This window comes from Rhipicephalus microplus, chromosome X (genome assembly GCF_043290135.1).
Source record: "Rhipicephalus microplus isolate Deutch F79 chromosome X, USDA_Rmic, whole genome shotgun sequence".
Classification (NCBI taxonomy): Eukaryota; Metazoa; Arthropoda; class Arachnida; order Ixodida; family Ixodidae; genus Rhipicephalus; species Rhipicephalus microplus.
This window is the reverse complement of record NC_134710.1, coordinates 138621544-138643087: the sequence shown is the minus strand read 5'-3', so window position 1 is coordinate 138643087 and position 21544 is coordinate 138621544. Positions and strand designations below refer to the sequence as shown.

The 21544-nt window shown below is 44.2% G+C and overlaps 1 protein-coding gene and 1 long non-coding RNA gene across 7 annotated transcripts in view; one reads left to right on the top strand and one right to left on the bottom strand.

Annotated features, from left to right (window-relative positions):
* LOC142775790 (uncharacterized) overlaps positions 1–15513 on the bottom strand; it is a 62239-nt gene extending 46726 nt beyond the window's left edge. For both annotated transcript variants that reach the window (XR_012887021.1, XR_012887022.1), the window contains exon 1: positions 15274–15513. This is a non-coding gene — a long non-coding RNA (uncharacterized LOC142775790). The remainder of the gene's footprint in view (positions 1–15273) is intronic.
* Positions 1–21544, top strand: part of LOC119176544 (uncharacterized) — a 37270-nt gene that overhangs the window by 4157 nt on the left and 11569 nt on the right. The window contains exons 1-2 of one of the 5 annotated variants that reach the window (XM_037427886.2): positions 184–333; positions 19912–20021. In XM_037427886.2, coding sequence (XP_037283783.2) covers positions 19955–20021 — 67 coding nt within the window. In that variant the 5' untranslated portion in view covers positions 184–333; positions 19912–19954. Of the gene's footprint in view, positions 1–183; positions 334–8806; positions 9047–15603; positions 15788–19911; positions 20022–21544 lie in introns of those variants that run through there. The other 4 variants (XM_075877847.1, XM_075877845.1, XM_075877844.1 and 1 more) reach the window with 4 other exon arrangements.

Here is a 21544-nt window from a genome sequence, read left to right as displayed (position 1 = left end):
CTCATTTCCCTTACATTCCAGCGCTGCGCATGCCGCGTCCCTTCAACGACGGCGCGCCCTTCTCCAACACGTATCCACGCAACGCGTTGTTATACAAAAAACGCGCATGCTCCTCCTCTCTGATCGTGACGCTAGCGTCACGTCAGGACCGCGCTGTTCCAATGGTGGCCACTGGCCAAGCACCAACAACTTGCGCAACCGGTAGCGACGCACATGCCGGAGACGACGCGGTGCCGACGGCCCGCTGTTGACGCACGGACGTTGGACGTGTCAAGTCAACCGCGAGCCCCCGCAGTCTTCCGCCGACGACGCTCCGCTGCTGCGCACGAAACGGTAAGCTCGGCTGGGCACGCACCGGTGCCGTGCATGCTGATGCAACTTGTCCCTAACATCGGGGGACTGGCAGAGGAGGATGGGGTCACTTGGTACAAACATAGCTCAACAAATGGTTTGCAGTGCCCACTTTTGCAACTCTCCATGCGCGTTGTTGTGGTATACAAGACATGTCTTGCCAAAAAGCAAAACTTGGAACAAGGTGACACCTTCCAAAAATAAAACGCACTTTTTTTTTCTTTAAAATGTCAGAACTTCATAGTAATAAGGGCTGCAGCGCGAGCACGAATGTGCTAGAAGAAACAGACAAAGTCGAGGTACGGAAGGCAAAAGAGGACAACACGCCTTGACGTTACTTCGCCTTGACGTTACTTTATTATGGCTAAAAATAGTGCGGACTACGGTAAGGAAGAGCAAAGAAAAAGAAAAGTCCTGTGTTATTGTTTTATCGTGTTGTTTATCGCCTAAGCATATTTAAGGAATGCACAGTGATATGAATAGAAAAAATTAGCGACGTGTACTACGTGTCATTTACGATGGTTAACAAAAAAAAAGTGAAGCAAGTCGAATACAAGAATACGCACTAGCAAAATAATAAAAGAAGAAAAAAGACAGAAACCTATAGAAACAGCCACATAAACGCTACAACAAATATAATTTACCGCATGTTTTATGGTAGTTATAATTTAGATAGAAAGGAGAGAAAGAAGATGTACTACAGAAATGTGGTATCAACAAAAAACTTTTTTGACGAAGGCCGATTCATTGTTGCCCCCGCTCTCATTTAACCTACAACAATGTAACTAATCCCTAAGTAAAAGCTTCGCCACTCCTCTTTCGCGAAGCCTTTACTTCGTGCACTCCTAACTTAGTAAAGTTACAAACAAAACGCCACAAAGTGCCAGCCGGCAAGAAGATCCGCTGGCGGGGTCCCCTTGACAACTGAGAACGAAAGCCATGCATGCATGCGTGCACGCATGAGGGAGTCACGTGGGGGAGGCACCTGTTGGCGTCACGCGTGGAAGAGCTCGAAAGTTCCGTGCGTCCTGTTTGCTTTCTTTTCATTCACGTCTCGGCGAAATCGAGCGCTGCTGACTTCTCGGACGCTGGCGAACCACGAAACAGCTTCTCTTTCTTTCTTCTGCCACGACTGCGCAGCAGAGTGACCTTCTCTTGTCTACGCAGTCGTTTCCGTTCGGACTTCGCGCGCGGAATGATTGAGGAAACGGCTCGGAATGGGTGCACGTACTACTTGTCTATCCTGTACGGCTTTCGTTCGTTTCGTTTTGTTTCTTTGTTTGTTTGTTTGTTTTAACGTTATATTCGTGCCACATGCATTGCAGCAAAACTTGAAGCAGTCTTCTCCGGGAGCTGGTGCTTCAGAAAGGCGCTTCTTGCGCGGGTAAACATTCGTGTATACATGTAACAGATAGGCGTTAGTTCACGGTTACATGAGTAGGTGGAGCGCATTTCTCCAAATGCAGGCAGGGTCACGTAGCAGGCGAAAGTAGGGTCAGGAATATGGCTTATTTAAAAGCTCATTTATTAGGCTATCAAGGCTGCCAAAGTTTTTATATGACTCCCACTGTGCAGCAAGCAAGAAAAGCCGGGCGGCTCCATTTTTGCTAGTTAAAGCAACATGGAGCCGACCACCGACGAAGCCAAGAAAAGCATTAGGGAAATTGTCTGTTGTTTCGTAACAATGATTTTGAAACAATTGAAAAGCAAGGTGAAATGTCCTGCTAACTCCGAACATCAGTATGTAAAGCAAGCGAACCAGGAATCGAATCGGAAAGAAAAGTTGAAGGAGTGTGGAAGTACATAGATTAACTATAAAGATTTGTCTTTAATATGCGAGTAACCCACCATGATGTATAAAACAATACATTTACAGAGCTATACACAACAAACGAAAGTCATATTCCAAAGGAATAGTGGCACATACTACGCGCACATCTAGCTTATTCCAGCCTTTCTACTTGCAACTAAACGGCGGTCAGTATAGCTCATTGTCTGTCAGCCACACGCGTCGGCACATGTGAGGTGGACAGCTCACATTCCTGAGCTGTCAGCGATACGTGTTCTGTACAAGTATGCGCAGGATTTTTGAAACATGCATTTTTGAAGCCTTCCCTGTCAGCTAATAGGCTATCATGGAAGCATAGCATCACTATTGTCAGCCCAACAAGGAATATTACCTGGCATCACGTGATGTTCATGCCTAATAGCGCCTGCCTGTTCTGGTTTCTGCATTTTATTCCGTGTGTGTGATGCGAGCATAAGTGTCTCATTCGCTTGTACTCACGAGTTGAAAGCTGAAGTTTGTTTCTCCCTTGAGAGTTTTCATGTCCTTTTTTTGCTTTTTTTTTTCTGGGCGAGTGCTCATGAATCCGTGAGCGCTCATGAATTACGAACCTTTGACTCGTCTTCGGCGAGCCAGATGGCCCATAAATGGTCTTTGGGAGCGGCGCGGAGCAGCAGCGATAAACTAAACATGCTTTATGCTGCATTAGTATCAAAATCGCAACAGTGTCGTTGTTCTTTAACTGATGATTCAGCAAAGTCGACTTACCTGCTGCTAAGGGCAACAACACCTGTTTGAATCAAACTAGTTAAAAGTTGAAAAGTTACTGGAGTTTTGGCTGCTGTTTTTCTTTTAACGAATCTTCTCTTCTATGGCGTACCAGTTTGGCGATACCATTGACGCTACAGTGTCAAGGTGGAGGAAGCAATCTGCATACAAGGACTGAAAATATGCGATAACACATCTGGTTGGCTTTGCGAACGAGCTTATCAAACAATATTTCATTCACTATACCGCGCGACAAGCGCAGCGTAGAGTTTCGCACCGCGAAACTTACAGTACGAGGATCTGTGAAGCGCAGTGCGGTTTGATTAATCGTCCTATTATATTGCTCCACAAGGATTGAAAGTTGACCTAGTTGATGTGCTTTCATCCTTGGTTGACACAGTGCATTCGTTCTTCACCCGTGCGCGCCGCATCTACGCCTCAGATATATTGCTCTCCCATGCTCGCAATGGTTTTGTTGTTAGTGGTTCATGAGGAAAAGGAAGAAGGCACCTAATTTCTGTCTGCCTACAGGCGACACGGTGCAGTGCCTTGCGCACACTAGCGCGTGACTCCGGTAGGGCGTACCTCACGCGATGCCCCATCGAGCAAATGCGGGGCGACCAGTCTCCGCGAGTGCACCGCTTGTGTTGTTGCTGTTTGTGCAAGGGCGGGAAGAAGAGTCATGTGACGGGTGCGCATGTGGGCGTCTCGAGTGTGCCGAGTGAGGGCGCACGTCACGAACATTTCACGCTTGATGAGTGGTTTCACTCTACGAGGGCCAACGAGGCGTTCTGGGGCACTGCGGTGTGTTTTCGTTCCTTTCCAGACGGGCTCGCGTGCGCAAACACATGCACCCTCGCCGCCGCTACTATCCTTGTTTGATGCATGCGTACGCAGAAGTGCCAGCACCGTAAACGACGTCCCCCAAGGTCATGTATGCGGAAGGCACGGTTTGTCACGGCCTTTATCCTTTGGCATCCGGAGGCGCGCAATTAAGCGCGGCTGCATTCATGCATCTAGCTAGGTGGAACCACTCTCGAGGCAAACTTGCGTTTTTTTTCCGTTAGGAACAACGGAACTTTAAAAGTAGAAAAGAGCGGGAGGGAAACAGCTTGCGAAATACTTTAAACCGAACTAGTCGATTCTACCCTTGCGGTTGGCAGTTTCATGTATCACAAAGAAACATTGCACGAAAAATTACTTCGCGCCATGTCTCTCGTATGGCAAGCATGTTCTCTTACACGCGAAGAATATTTGCTCTTGCAAGCTTCAATTTCAGAGAATAACTCACAGATTATGGGAGACACTGTAGTGCTGCTTCTTCCGAATGCATGCCAGGGTTTTTTTTTTTCGCATTGTCCTTTTTTGAAATACCACCGCTGCAGGCGCAAGGTCCCGCCGTGACATTGCGCCTAGCAGCACGCAGAGCCTCACAGTGAGCCGCACTGCAGCCGTGGTCGATTGGTTACAGCGTCTGACTGTGTCACTGCGGCGGGTTGACAGCGAGAGACGTACGGGCAAAAAGAGTACTAACCATGGATGACAGCCTGAAGCCTGCGTGAAGCTTACGCCTCCGCAACAGCCGTACTGCAATACTATTCGGCAGTACGGCTATCAAGGAGGCGTAAGCTTGTGACCCTCAAGAGAGGCAATCAGGTTCTCTCTTTCTCTCTCTCATTCTCTCTCTCTCTCTCTCTCTCTCTCTATTTTTTTGCGTTACATAGGGGGAGGGAGATGAGTAGTTACAATACTGCATGGTTATGTTCACAAAAAATATTTACACAGAACATAAAAAAATAAAATGGTAAGTACAGAAAGCACAAAAACTTCGCATCAAAGAAAACACAGTAATGCAATGCAGCCCTTGATAAGGCATGAAGCAAGGTATGCAATAACTCATGTAGTATTGGCACTAGACTGAACAAAAGACAGCTACAAAATGTTACAGTTTTACATTCCACATCTCCTTTAATTTGCTAAGAAATGTGTCGGGATCACTCACAGTTAGAACATCGCGTGGCAGTTTATTCCAATGACAAATCGCAAGAAACAATGGTGAGTCACGAAGGAAGTTAGTACGGGCAAAAATAGGCTGTATTTTGTAAGCATGATCCAGGCGTGAAAAAATGCGATGAGCTCGTTTAATCTGTGAATGTACGAAGGATGAATCGCTGAAATAAAGCCTGTGGAAATGAGACAACAGTGCGATAAGCCTACGCTTTTCTAGAGTAGTTAATTTCAACGACGTTTTAAAAGCTGTTATGCTATATACCCGAGAAGAAAGAGAGAGAGAGAAATAATTAAAAGGAAGAGACAGGGAGGTTAACCTAGACGAACTGGTTTGCTACTCTTTACGGGGGTGGGGAAAAGGGTCGGAAAGAGGATAGATATAGAGATATAGAGATACCCGAGAATATTTTGGTGTGATAAAGCGGGTTGCTTTGTTTTGAATGGCCTCAAGTTCATGAATAAGGTATTGCTGGTTAAGAAACAATGGTAAGTCATGAAGGAAGTTAGTACGGGCAAAAATAGGCTGTATTTTGTAAGCATGATCCAGGGGTGAAAAATTGTGATGAGCTCGTTTAATCTGTGAATGTACGAAGGATGAATCGCTGAAATAAAGCCTGTGAAAATGAGACAACAGTGCGATAAGCCTACGCTTTTCTAGAGTAGGTAATTTCAACGACGTTTTAAAAGCTGTTATGCTATATACCCGAGAAGAAAGAGAGAGAGAGAAATAATTAAAAGGAAGAGACAGGGAGGTTAACCTAGACGAACTGGTTTGCTACCCTGTACGGGGGTGGGGAAAAGGGTCGAAAAGAGGATAGATATAGAGATATAGAGATACCCGAGAATATTTTGGTGTGATAAAGCGGGTTGCTTTGTTTTGAATGGCCTCAAGTTTATGAATAAGGTATTGCTGGTTAGGATTGCAAATAAGGGCGGTGTATTCCATTTTTGAGCGAACTAAAGTTATGTATGCGAGAAGGTTGGCGGTCTAGTTATCAGAGTGCAAATTACGTTTGATGAATCCTAGAGCTATTGAAGCCTTACTGGTTATTGCTTGAACATGAGCATTCCATGAGAGGTTGTGTGCAAGATAAACGCCTAAGTATTTTTTTGTTGTTGTTGTCACATTTTCTAAAATCCTATCGTTAATCATGTAAGAATGCAATTCAGGTTTCATAGTTTTTGCAAATTTAATGCACTTCGTTTTTGAGACATCAATTTCCATTTGTCATTGATAGCACCAGCAGGTGACTTGGTTAATGTCAGACTGCAGCGCACTCACATTGACATGGTTAGTAATTTTTCTGTATATTACACAATCGTTCGCAAAAAGTCTGATTGGGGACGACAATTGGTTACATATATCATTGACGTAAATTAAGAGTAGCATTGGTCCTAACGCGGTACCTTGCGGAACGTCTGATTTCACCTTTACTAATGGAGATAAGGTATTATTAACGAAATCAGACTGATAGCAATCGGACGAGAAATTGGCAATTCATTTAGAAATATTAGGGTTGATGTTCAGGGCACTCAGTTTCATATTTAGGCGGTTATGATGGACCTTGTCTAAGGCTTTGGCGAAGTCCATAAATAGAGCTCGATGTCTGTTTTATTGTGTATCGCTTCATTGATATCGGCTATTAGTTTGAATAGTTGAGTTTCGCATGAAAGACTGCGCTGGAAACCATGCTGACTTGATAAGAAGAAATTAAGAACTTGTTCGTAGTTAGATATCTCGTAATCGATGCTTGCATTGCCCTCGCTATCCCCTTTCCCCCTACCCCCCCCTCCCGAAAAAAAAAAACGTGCCTCTATTGCACTACCTTCGATTTTTTTTTTCTTTTTTGAAGCACTGTCCCACACTCTCCCGACCACACTCTCCCGACCACACTCTCCCGACAATATAGCAACGGCGCGTTTGCCGTGTGACGACGCACTAGGCCTGACAAAGGCCATTCACTGTGTTGCGCGCTCTGACCGTGAGATCGCGCGCTCGTTTCAGGGACGAGGGCAGCCACGGTCATTGTCACGAAGTCGTTACGACCAGCTATCGACGGCGCGTCATCGGTACGTTGACGCTATGTAGGAAAGGCTTCAGAATCATGGCGGGGGTGGCAGGCAGTCGAGCATTTTGCAACAATAAATAAATAAATAAATAAATAAATAAATAAATAAATAAATAAATAAATCATCAGGCTCTCTTTGTGTGAGGCGAGTCCGATACTTGCAGCTTTATAAGTCACTTCATTTGCAATACGTGACAACAACATGTAACCTTGTCACCACCGTGGTGTAGCGATTACGGCCAATGCTCGGCTGCTGACCCGAAAGTCGCGGCTTTGATCCAGGCGGTCGCATTTCAATGAGGGTGAAGTGCTAGAAGCCCACGTATATTCTACACGTTAAAAAACATTAGATGGTGTCTCATTCCCTCCACTACGGCGTGCCTGTGGCGCGTAAAACCACATGTGATACTGTCTTATTATTCTTGTGTATGTAGAATTATTCCTATTACTCGGACGTACGTTTAACCATCATAATGCTCTACTAAGCCTGAACTTTATGTCTGTCATCTTTTACTTTGAAACCGTCACCCGACAATGGTATGGTAATGTTATACATTTCGAATAGCAATCGAATACTGGCTTTTCTGTTAGTCTAGAATGCAAACGTTATTGGAACTTGTCGAACGTGTGTTTCGTTTCAAATATATGCGAGACAGAAAAAGCCTAATGAGAGAGGCAAAACGGTGAATACAAGAACTGTGCCGAATGACTATATATATATATATATATATATATATATATATATATATATATATATATATATATATATATATATATATATATATATATATATATATATATGTGTGTGTGTGTGTGTGTGTGTGTGTGTGTGTGTGTGTGTGTGTGTGTATGTGTGTGTGTGTCCCTTATTTCTCTTTATTTGTATGTTTTCTTCATATTTTTCTCATTTCTTTTTCTCGCTTGCTTCCTCCTTCGATTCTCATACGTGGTTTGCGTTGTGTTTTCCGAGCCATAGTGGAAATAACCGCTCTTGATATCACCATCGAGACACTCGAAGAGTAAGAGCAAAAAGACTATGCGAGAGCGCCTGATCATTATGCTACAGCTGGTTTTGCCTGCGCTACACCAAGCGACGACGACAGCATGCCACAGCCGGGCCACTTATAGTTCTGTGCAACCCTTACACTGAGAAAGCCCCGTTAAGAAGCCCTTACGCTAGAAAATATCTTAATCTGCACGCGACTATGTTCAGCGTAGTCGCACTGAACCTGCGCACTGTGGATGTGAGATGCTGTGGCAATCGAGCTGCGCTAGTCCATAAATGGTGCGTTATCCGGTAATGACTGAATCGAACTATGGCTTCTCAGCTACATGTCGCTCAAATCTACGCTTAACGTCTGGACAGTCCTGTACCGGTATAAATGCTTGGCGCGCAACGCGCTATTTCTTTGGGAACATTGTTATTAATAATTTTTTTCTATGAGGTGTGCCTTCGCGCAGTTCTCACAAACGCTGTTCTAACACTCATATTAACCCACTAATGATAGGAAATCCCCCGGATAGTTTTAACTTTAGAATTTCCTGACGCTTTATAGAATGAGCCAGCTCATTTTCTTGACCATAAAATAACAATAAATAACCAGTTTCTCGGTGGGAGGACGTGTAATCAAGAGACAACTAGTGGCACACAGGTCTGAAAGCATCGAGACTGCACTGCCCGCTGGACACGCTGGAAGGTGTCGCGTACTTTCTGCATATGCCTGTACGCTCGTTCCAGGGGCGTACGCTCGTGAGCAGCGTTCTGGCGCCGGTGTATACATATAAGCGGCGAATGATGTGCAGCGTTGCCGCCGCGCACCGTTGCATGCGGCCTTGCGTAACGAGAGGAGGATTTAGCGGCCGCCTTCCGGTGGCCATCGAGCCCTTCGTCGTCGGGGCGAGCCAGCCGCGGCGGCTCGGCCGGTTCCTACGTGCGCACTGGCAATCAGGTAAGGCGGTCAAACGGCCTCGTTTCGGCGTGAACCCGCTCCGTGCTGCTCCCAGCGTTCGCGCGGTGCTGCGCCACGGTGTATCGGACGCCCTCGAGCGACACTTCGCACAGGTGCGTATTGTTCGTCGCCGCCCTGTCTGAGCACGTGGTGCACGCCAGCTGGCTCGTTGTCCCCGGGGTCTCTTGCATGTACGCGCCGAGACAGTGATGAAAGGCATGAACGCGTAAAGGGCAACCGGTGAAGCGAGGCGCACTCGGAGAACAGGGACGCGCGGGAGCCACGTACGTTGACCCGCCTTGTGAGCCCGCGCATAAAACGTGTCGCCGCGTCAGGAGCACAGCAACGCTCTTCCAGTGCCTTGTAAACTAAGCTCCGCACTGGTAATTTCCTAACGTTTACTGGTGGGAAATTATTATTGCAGGCAGCCGGTCTTTTTTTTTTTTCACTTCCTTGTGTTCACATAGAAACTTCGTTTTTATCTAAGCATTATAAATCAACTGCAGCCCAGCAACGAGTTATATTGAACCGTTTTCCGGACACCTCTCTTTACTCCCCCCCCCTTTTTTTTTTAAATTCAAAACACGTGGAGTTGCGTATAGACAAATGGTCACAGTTGATTTGCGGATGGTCTTACTCGTGGCTTTTCTTGCCGTACGAGAAGTCTATGGACGCATGCAGTGTCCTCGAGTACAATATCGCTGACGCACTTTATTTATGCTGCACCCGAAAGCCCATGGTTCTATTAATTGTGTCATTACAGTTTCATATCTATACAGCGTTGTCTGTTTAGTTGTTCCGCTCGTCCCCATTTTTTAAATTTTTTTGCAGGTTTTTCACAAAATACTATTTCTCTTTAAGCTGTTACAGTTGTCGACGTACCATGCAATGTAGTTGTTTCCATGATGATGACTGTGTTGACGTGTGGTGCATACTTTATAGATAACAATTATTTGGTATTTCTGCTATTTCGTCGTTTTAGTATTACAGGAGTAAAGTGAGCTCTGGCCGACATAACTGTGACTTGGTCATAGATGTGGAATACCAACATACACAAGAGAACATCATTATTGCTATATTTCTTGATCTTAAAGCAGCATACGATACAGTAAACTACGTTCGTGTTCTAGAGGGCTTGGTGTTGCAGGGATTTCAGTGAAAAATTCTGCGTTTATCACTGATTTGATAAATAATATACAATTTTTTGGTTATGGAGAAGGGCCCAACGTTAGAGCGTGCCAAGAAGTTTCATGGGCAGCGCACCGAGCCCGACGCTCTTTCATGCAGTCATGGAGCAGCTCCCGTATAACCTTTCATCCACCGTCAGGTATGCAGATGATATAGGCTTATGAATGTCAAGCCCATCGTTCTCGCATATCCAACAAACATTACAAGAAGGATTGGACACATTTCTTTCAAGAAGAGTAATGGCTCTGAGTCCGACAAAAACAGCCACACCACCATTTAGTTTCCAAAGACCTAGGGATTCCCCGATTATTCGTCAAAACCAGCCTATTGAAGTGGTAACCACTCATAGATTCTTAGGTGTGATTTTAGGCTTGAAACTAACATGGTCGTATTATGTTCGGCCTCTCGAACAAAAGGTGAGTCAAGCCACTCGAATACTCTCTGCGGAGCTAAACGGGATGTTGCACTACAGAGTTGCCGTTGGCTCTACATGCCGCGTGGATACGCTCCAAGGTGAGTTTCCGCCTGCCTCTGCTGCACAGATTTCCAGTTTCTACTGAAAGATGATTTCTCTTGCTATTGGCAAGGGGCCTACATATGGCTATGTCAGTGGTCGCCATGGTCGACTTTTATCAATTTGGTGTATGCAGAAGCTCGACAACCACCTTTGGCAGTACTCCAAGCAATAAAAACGTCCAGGCATTTATTTAGAATTTTCACGCATCATAATAGTCACCAGAACGGAAAGATAGGGCTAGTTTATAGGAATGCATGGTAAAGCAGGTACGGCTATACAAGCGAGGGACAAGCGCTCATATCGTCTACTTGTTCCTCGCTTGTGCCGTTGTTATTTTGTGCTACCTGCTTTACCATGGTACTTATGTTTTATCTGGCCGATCGATACATAGGACTGTCACTCGACCTTTGGACAGCGTGTTATAATTCCGAGCAATAGTGCCGGCATATAAAGGATGGACATCACGGTAAAAACGGGTACCTTGGACGATGCCTGTTCTGAATGTTATCTGCGAAATAGATGGTATATGCACAAAACCAGACATGGGACCTCTAGTGACTGTACAGATGGTGTTTCATTATTTTTATACTAGGCACAATAAAAGGACGAATATATGTACAGATCAATCCTGCACTGAAGAAGCGTCAGTATCTGCGGTATTTATACCAGAATTTGAAGAAAAAAGAACGTAAAAATTTTCTCACAAATACTCATCAATGACATCAGAATTAGTGGCTATTTGATAGGTAGTTAAGTTTATCTGCGAATATTCTTAGACAAGGCAGTGGGTATAGAATATATGCACGGAGAGCCAACCCTCCCTTCACACAATCAAACAAGCTAGGTCTTCTACTAAAAATGGCTAAATAGCCCAATATATTGCAGAAACTTTGTGATATGCTTCGGCACAGGATCACAACATCGTATTTTAATGAATATCCAGCCACATTCAAATAAAGGGCAATAAATAAGCAGACATCATCATCACGATATCAGCCTGACTACGCCCAGGACAAAGGCCTCTCCCATGCTCCGCAAACCACCCCGGTCCTGTGAATGTTGATGCCATGGATGTTTTATCTATGAACTTCTTAATTTCATCAGCCCACCTATATTTTTGTCTCCACCTGGCGCGTTTGCCTTCACTTGGAATTAATTTAATTACCTCCTGCCTACGCGCTAAGTGCCATGCTCATCACCATTTCTTCTTGATTTCATCAATGATGTCTTCGATTCTCCCTGACCCACTCTGCTCTCTTCCTGGCGTTTAAGGTTACACTTATCATTTTCCTTTCCATCGCTTTCTGCGTCGTCCGCAATTTAAGTTGAGCCTTCATTGTGCGCCCCCGGGTTTCCGCTCCGTATAAGTACCGGTGAGATGCAGCTGTTATCTACCTTCCTATTCGAGGATAGTGGTAAACTGTCATTCATGATCTGAGAATGAGTGTCGAATATACTCCACCCCATCTTTATTCTTCTAGTTATCTCACTCCCGTGGTTCGGCTCCGCGATTGCTGCCTGTCCCAAGCAGACATAATTCTTTACAACTTGCAGTATCATTACCCATCAAAAAACGCCCTTGTCCGCCAGGACTGTTGCACGTTACTATAGTTGTATGCATATTAATTTTCAGATAAGCTGTTCTGCTTTCCTTGTCCAATTCAATAATCATGAGTCCCCTGAGTTATTAATCAGCGTAATATCATCGGCTAATCGCAGCTTACTGCGATTCGCTGACGCAGATAGACTCGCAAAAAAAAAAAAGCCTTGAAGGAAGGATGGGATTACACAATCCATGGTTGGGGGCGGATATTCGAAATGTTACAACGCAAGGAGCTAGCCGCTGTTCTGTGGAGAAGTAGTTGCGTAGCCCTAAATTAAAGCAGTCATCACTTCGTAAAATCAATCCACACAGGAAATTTTCCATAGCAGCAGATCTCCCACGACACATATAGGCATAACTCCACATACTTCGACTGCAAGTATACCATATACAGACAGCTTCCTGCACAAAATACGCTGATTCAGCTCACCAGAATGCAACTGCATGTAGTCACGGAGGTTAGAATGTTGTGCATATATCCTTTGGAGTGCATAAAGTGCGGAAATTGAAGAGAAAAATTTAAGTAGAGACTAGCACGTTTGGACAGACGCCAGTCACATCACATTAATTACTTAGGCCGAGGCATGAAACGCTTCTTCTTTCTTCTGAAAAAGGCAAATATCTTTGTGGACTACTACTCAGTGGACTGCGGGCTGGATAAGCGCTCGTGATATACAGCAGTGTGTATATGGACTGGTGCGTTCATCTATATACTGTGGCCTGAACTAAATATGTGTGCGTATGAATGCGTTATTGCAATGTGAACTTTTGGAAGCAAACTGTACATTACCATGGTATGTTAACTTCTCTCGTAGTGCTGTGTTTTTTTTCTTTATTTCCTCAATTCTTATTTTGAGTAATAATTTTTATGTACTTTTCTTTGATTCTTTATGCCAACCTATAGAAATGGAGTAGCTGATGTAACATAAACCTTAAACCTCAACCTCTCCCCAGCAAGACAGTTACAACAGAACAGAACAGAACTGCGACTGGCATAAATTATGGTGTTCGTTCGAAACGTGAAATTCTGCTTTACATCACTGGCATAAACGAATTTTTTCGTCTACTTCTGGGAGAGCAGTGACTGGTTTCAAAAAAAAAAAAAAAACGTCGTAATAACGAAACTTGACTGCAGGGGTGGATACATCAAATATGCGGAGAAAAAAAAAAGGGGGGGGGGGTACTTTTAAATGAACTGATACATAAAGCTGGGTATTGGCCGCATAGCTATTTTTCTTGCTGTATTTTTTGCACAAAACTAAAAATTAAGGCAAGGAGGTCCTCAGGACATCCGGTCTGCGCTCCCTCTTTGGATCCGCCCGTGGCTGCAATTTACATGCGTATGGGGTCGCTATCGGTAGCTGCAAACGTTGTACTTTACTCTACACCTGGATGCTATTTTTAAGGTCTGCTATGTCTACCGTGTCCACTCACTTTTTCAGCTGTTGTCGTACCTACTTTCAAAGCACGCGTTCAAATAGCAAGGCATAAAAAATATGGTCTTATGTACAAGCGAAAGGTTTAAGAAAAGTTATCATAAATAATTAACGTAATACTGCACGAAAAGCACTCATATAGGGGGCCTTTATACATGTACATATAAAGTGCACGAGAGGACGATCGCCGCCATAACTCAATTAGGTTATTTGAAGGTTGCAGGTTCGATGCCTGCCGGCGGCAAGTTGTCTCTTTATCCGCTTACGTTTATTCACATTTACATCATACTTACTACAAATAACGTCGCCTATACTTTCCTTGGCTCGACTGTCTGTTGGTTGTGAATGATGTTATTTACATATCCCCATGGGCTACGGCTGCAGTCTTGCATTTAGTTTATAGGGCCAATTTCATAAGTCTCATGTAAAAAAAAAAACGGAGAAATACCCGTGTCATTATTCGATATCCTTCCGCCCCTCCCAAATAAAAGGAGATAAAAGGACAGAAACACGGCACTGCGCACTGTGCCCCAAGTCGGGCCGCCGTGTCCGGTAGGGCGAGGCTATGGCAGCGGGAATTCTGGCGTGCACCTTCATGACCCCGCGGGTGCGGCCGGTCAATATCCGCGTAAATGAAACTGCGCAGCATCCTCGAGCAAGTTAGAGCTTCGCGGTGCCGAATTACAAGCCGGGACCGGCGCAACGATCTATGCAGAGAACGCTCGTGCGGCGAACCGTGACACCGCCTACGTAGCGAGCACGTCGACCACTAAAACAATGCCGCGGTAAGCCATGCTTGTCATCGACAAAGAGCTTACGTTGCCATGCCGACGGAATGCTCTCGGCAAGCGATCACTCGCGCGAGGCCGCAGATGCAAAGCAAGGCTGAGGACCGCAAGGTTGTGGTCTCGCACGAGTGCACGGTGACGTATGTGGAGGTATTATGCAGCGCCCCGACAGACGTCCCTTCTCCCTCTGTGTTTGTCCCACTGTCAACTTTGATTCATGATTCGTATGACTTTTCAATCGTCCTTGCTGGCCGGCGGCGCCCTCTTCAAAATACTTTCATTTCCAGTCGCGGCGTCGCAGTGTGTATCGAGGAATATATGTGAAAGTGCGCGCTCGCGAACACAATCTTTCATATTCACGCGGTCGCAGGATAAGTACAATCTACGTGCGGTACACTTCTCTGCAACTGCAAATCAAAGGCCATGCGTAGTATTCAGTGTCTGTCATTATGACTGGCTGTGTATACCACCTGCGTGACGGCGGAACGCCTATACCATTTTGTTAAGAATTTTTATTATTTTGAGCAGGTGTTAAGATTTTTTTTTTTTTTGCTATTGCACCCAATTCATGCCTTAAACGTGCACTTACCCTTCCACTGAAGACCTTTACGGAATGTTTCGCAGTGCTACAAGTTGTATAGTAACAATTATAATGACGTCTCTCTCCGAACAGTGACGACTGTGATAAAAATTGAACAGCGAACAAAAGCCGCACGGAGCCTGTGGTGTCCATGTGCCTTATGTTCTAATGTTCCGCATGTGCTGCGTTCAGTACAGCACATTAGAAAATGCAGATTGGTATACTTACTGAAGATATACACGAATTCAAGCAGCACAAACGAACGGAAACGTGCACCGGGGCTCAAAATGTGCAAATAGAACACACGTCCATCTGCGTATACAGCTATAAACACATATTTAGGAAAACCATCAGGTATGTACCCACTGACGCCTTTTGCATGCTATTGTACATAAATCGTATCACGGACCTTCAAAGAAAGTGCAACGGCCCTCAGCTCGCAATGAGCAAGAGTGCGTCGTCTCCCTTGGATTTGAAAGCGAAGAGGGAAGTGCGTCACAGCTGCGTCTGTAGTTTCGAAGCAGCTGCAAAGACGCGCTTTGCAGGCTTGCACTTTTCGAGGACAGCAACGACGCTTACTCACGCATTTGCCGCACTTCGTGCGCAGCTGTTGAGGAAAGTCGCGACTATGTGCCTACAATGCCCGCTATCTCCAAGTCGGGACAGACGGTAGAACTGCACTTTCGCAGCCGTATCGTTCTACGCACGTGACGAACGATTTTGGAAGCCCGGCAGGCACCAGGTAGGCTCCTTTAGTTTCACTGGATTACTAGACTGGCGTGTTGCTTCTGGTACCACGCGAGCTTATTTTCTTGGTTAATTTTTAGTTAGAAATTCGAAAGTGGAACAGGCAAACGGGAGCCACAGTGCCCACGATTGAAGACGATAGCTATTTATAGCGTCATTTGTGCGTGTCTTCGGGACGCGGCTGAGATCACACGCGATTGCACAGGAAAAAAAAATCAAGTGATGAAGGAACTCATGTTGGAAACAACATAGAGTAATAGGTAGCACATACGCGTTTGTACATGATGCTCCATGTTATTCATACAGTGGCGCTTCCACGAATCTTCCTTTCTATAGGGCTGGGACTGATCAGCCTATTGCATTAGGCACTGCGCCGTGCTCCCAACCGGGCTGCCGAAATTAGGTGCCTTCTTCCTCTTCTAACCACTACCACAACCACCATTGCATGCATTCGCTTTTTCTTTTTTTTTTCCTTGGTGGGGTAGGGGTGAAGGACGTATAGGAGACAAGAAGGAAGTGCTCGTTGCATTGTAAGAAAAAATGTGTAACTTTTCCTACTTTGGTTTCATACTGATACAGCCCTGTCTTTAGGTTCCTTCATTCGTAAGGAGTGTTTGTCAATCTTATTTTTTGCTGTTATACAATCAGATGGATCCATTTATTATGACCTCCTTAGGGATGCGGAATATTGGTTTCCAATCGTTCAAAAATGCTATTAAAATATCACTAAAGCCATTTCAAGAGATCGTCGGTATTTTCCTTTTTGTTGGCTACCAACTTGTGCTTGGGCACCCAACGTCAAGGAGCTGACGTTTGACGTTGAATGCCCAAGCGCTATCTATCTATCTATCTATCTATCTATCTATCTATCTATCTATCTATCTATCTATCTATCTATCTATCTATCTATCTATCTATCTATCTATCTATCTATCTATCTATCTATCTATCTATCTATCTATCTTTCTATCTATCTATCTATCTATCTATCTATCTATCTATCTATCTATCTATCTATCTATCTATCTATCTATCTATCTATCTATCTATCTATCTATCTATCTATCTGTCTGTCTGTCTGTCTATCTATCTATCTATCTATCTATCTATCTATCTATCTATCTATCTATCTATCTATCTATCTATCTATCTATCTATCTATCTATCTATCTATCTATCTATCTATCTATCTATCTATCTATCTGTCTATCTATCTATCTATCTATCTATCTATCTATCTATCTATCTATCTATCTATCTATCTATCTATCTATCTATCTATCTATCTATCTATCTATCTATCTATCTATTTATCTCTCTCTCTCTCTCTCTCTCTCTCTATATATATATATATATATATATATATATATATATATATATCTTTTCTTTATTAATAAAGAAGAATAAAATAAACAAGAAGAAATGGACATGGGCCGGGCCGCGCGTAGACAGGATAACCGCGGGTTATTAAGGGTAACAAACTGGATTCCCAGAGAAGGGAAGCGGGTTAGGGGGAGACAGAAGGTTAGGTGGGCATATGAGATTAAAAAGTTTGCGGGTATAAATTGGCAGCTGCAAGCTCAGGACCGGGTTCACTGGCGGAACATGGGAGAGGCCTTTATCCTGCAGTGGACGTAGTCATGCTGATGATATATATATATATATATATATATATATATATATATATATATATATATATATATATATATATATATATATATATATATATATATATATATATATATATATATATATATATATATATATATATATATATATATATATATATATATATATATATTGATAGCACTAACCTATTCCGAGAGCACTCGGGAATACTGCACCAGCTGTAGTGTCAGTTTTCCTTGTCTACTCGTTCACTTAATATGTGGTGCAATTTTATTTTAACTTAGATTTGGCGCGTTTGTTTACTGTAACAACAAACTGTATCGTAGCAGCTGGAATGTCACACCTCAACCGCACTTCAGATAACCAGCTCGGAAATCAATTTTGTTTGCAGTTAATTACCCCTGAGAAGCATCAGCCGGTATTTAGACAGGGCGTGTGAGATAGCCGATTCCGTGTCTTATTGAGCTGAACAACGTTCGCGGGCCACTGTCGAAACAGTTCAGAATTCTCATTTCGACTTTCTGTGTTCGTTATATAAATTCTGTGAACGAATGTTGCTAGTGTTCCACACGAAGCTAAGATTGATGTTCGCTACGTGACGAAAGATCGCTGATCACTGTTGAAGAGAAACGTGTATACTTGCTCGAAGACGTGGCTAGCATTATCACTTTGTCGACTTTTAACGCGATAGCGTTGAAGAGTTCGTTTCGCATATATTCTGGCGTTGGCGTCGGCGTCATATTGGTTGTGAGCGAAAAATTATCTTCTTGCGCGTGACCGAAAAATGAAGGAAGATGCAAACAAATAACTAACGAAAGTTCGTGGTCCGAGTGAGGTTCAAACCCAGGCTTAACTGGCAAGCAGGTGCTCTACAACGCGCGTCTGCTTCAAAATAAAGTTAAAATAAATTCATATGCTTGGAAATACAGAGCAAATAATACAAACACACGCGTCTTGTATACGGGCTTCGCAATGCAACATGTAATACAGCTGTAATATTACGTGGTACAAGGGTACATTACCATCGGACAACAGGACGTGTGAATATCATAAAGACTTCGTGGTTTAAAGCCGGCCACCCATTACAAAAGGCACAAACGTTACCGCGCGTATTCCATTAAGACCCTGTAGTGGGTGCATAGCAAGTTCGAAAAAAAAAATTCACGCGCGTAATTGCTTGTGGGTTAAAGGATGCTACCGATTTTGCAGAATAAGGTCATATGTGAAAGCTTCACTGGCACAAGCCACTTTCAACTTTATTGATTAAGCTTCTCGAGTAACAGCATACAAAAAAGTATGCACTAAGTATTTGAAGTACGCACTATAAGGACAGGATATTGCTATCGCGTTCAACTCTTAAAGAGGAAGCTTAAGGGTCCGCTGATTTTTTATATATGATCAGTGGATTTTTGACAGACATAAACATCTAAAGTATCGTATATATAGCGGAAAGCGCAGTTCTGTCAAATCGCATTGATTAATTATTTGCATAAGTGGACGGGACTTTTACGATAAACTGCTAAGTAGTTTGTCAATTTGTCAATTATAAATGTCGTAATTTCATCTCCAGTACTTTGGGACACATTTATCAACTGCGCAGTCCAAGCCGAGCTCTCATAAAGAGTGAACCATTTAGCATGAATGTTTTGTTAGAATCAATTACTTGAAATACGTGATGAAAAAAACAGTTTCTTTGCAGTTCTGCATCATTTCACATTGAAAACTCTGTTTAGACTATATTTTTGCCCATTCTAACCTTCATTTTACAAACCTCCCGGAGCTTAGTTAACTTTAAATAGTAACGAACGCTTGTAACTTGTGCAAATTGTACACCATGTCATATTTTCATATTGCGGTGCTGAGGAGTAATTACTATCTGTCGCCCCGCCGCGGTGGTCTAGTGGCTAAGGTACTCGGCTGCTGACCCGCAGGTCGCGGGTTTGAATCCCGGCTGCGGCGGCTGCATTTCCGATGGAGGCGGAAATGGTGTAGGCCCGTGTGCTCAGATTTGGGCGCACGTTAAAGAACCCCAGGTGGTCGAAATTTCCGGAGCCCTCCACTACGGCGTCTCTCATAATCATATGGTGGTTTTGGGACGTTAAACCCCACATATCAATCAAATCATCAATCAAGTACTATCTGTCGCGAAAGAGCAGACACATGGCCGGTGAAGAAAAAGGAAATCATTAAACAAAACACGTCCTTGCCGTGAAGTTACGTCAGCTTCCCCGCCGCAATGTCAGTGTTCTCGGGCCTGGCTTTGAAGATGGTATAACTGATGGTGCGGGCGAATAACAGCTGCAGCAAATCGACCCATAATATACTCCTCAAGGGTGGGGCACCTTGCTCACTTGCACTGCTATGATAAAATTTCTCGCATTGGCCTGTCAGCGATGTTTCTTCGCTTTTTGTGTAGCAAGACGCGCTCTACACACTGGAATAGCTGCCCATTGCGTCTATCGCAGCTCTTCACAGATTACGCCTGCGCAGGTTGGCCTCGACTCAAGAGCCAGTGTGTAAAAGCCGGAGCGCCATGGCACAGCCCATCCGGATGCTGTCCTGCAGACACCTGCTGCTGGCCACCGGACTGGTGCTGCTTGGTAAGTACAAGAAATCTCAGCACATACCGACGAGCGGCCATTTATTTTTTTTCTGAAGAGGGGTATAATCTTTTTCCTCAAATAGTACGCCAATTCATTGCTATTTACTGCTGTTGGTTACACACACACACATAGGCGTATATACCTGGTGGAGGAGGTCAAGAAATGCGCTAGCCTACCACCCTCCTTTCCTGAGCTAAGGGGGGTGAAGCTTTCCCACTAATAACAGGTAATAATAACAGGTATCTTCATACTAAATCCTATACGGCTTCATAAAAATAAATGTGAAAAGCGTATGTCCCAGTAATTGAAACGCCATGGGCCACATGAGAACAGCGAAGAAATTTAGATGCGCTCGCCCCACCATTGCTAGGCGATAAAGCGGGAAATTGTTTATTACGATCCGAATTATATATGGACACTCGACGGGTTTTTGCCGCCGTCGCCATGTTTTGCATAAACTACAAGTTCAAATATTCCCTGCACATTTGAAGTTCTACCCGCGCGTGAAATAGCGCCACCCGCGTGGACGAGCACTGCTCAAGCAGAGATTAAACGAGGTGGCAGATCTCCGCCACTCGCAGGGCGCTTGCATCTCGCCGCTTGTTAGACCTGCCATCGAATGCTCAGGCGGAGAGAAAACAGGTCGCCTGTCTTGAACGAGCGTGAATAGACGCGGGGGGAGGGGGAATCACTCGAGCAGCAACTGTGAACTTTGTTTCTAGATTCAATGGTCGTGGAGCTGGTGCGCCCGGTATACCTGGGCAAATACCTGAAGCTCTGGATAGACTAGATGACCGGCCTTTGTCGGAACAAAGGAGTCTGGGTCATTGGCTGAGCCCATTTTGAGCCCGGAAAGTTTTGAAAGCTTTGCTACGATTTTCGCAAACAAGTGGCCCCAGAGGCAGGCTTTAGTGTCTTATTCTTTGATTTTGCTTTTCCTCTTTCGCTATTTTTTTACTTTCTTTCTCTCTCTCTTTGCAACATTTCTTTTCTATCATCTTTTATTCCCCTCACCCCTTTCCCCAGCACAGGGTAGCCAGCCGGTCTAAGAACTAGCTAACCTCTCTGTCCTTCCGCTTAGTCTTTCGTCCTCCTCCTCCATGTCCATTTATTCTTCTTGATTTTAACTATGATATCCTTAACCCCGGTTCATTCCCTGGCCTGCTCTCTTCTTGTCTCTTAAGGTTACACTTATCATAATCCTTTTCATCGCTCGCTGCATTGTCCTCCATTTCAGCTGAACTCTTTTTGTAAGCCTCCTGGTTTCGGCTCCGTAAGCAAGTACTTGCAAGATGCAACTGTTATATACTTTCCTCTTGCGAAATAGTGGTTATCTACCAGTCATGATTAGACAATCCTTGCTGAATGTGCTCCACCCCATTCTTATTCTTCTAGTTGCCTAATATCATGGTTCGACTCTGCAGTTCCTACTTATTCTAAGTAGACATACTCTTTTACATTTTCAAGTGCACCTCTACGTATTTCCAAGTGCTGTTCTCTTCCAAGGTTACATTATACTT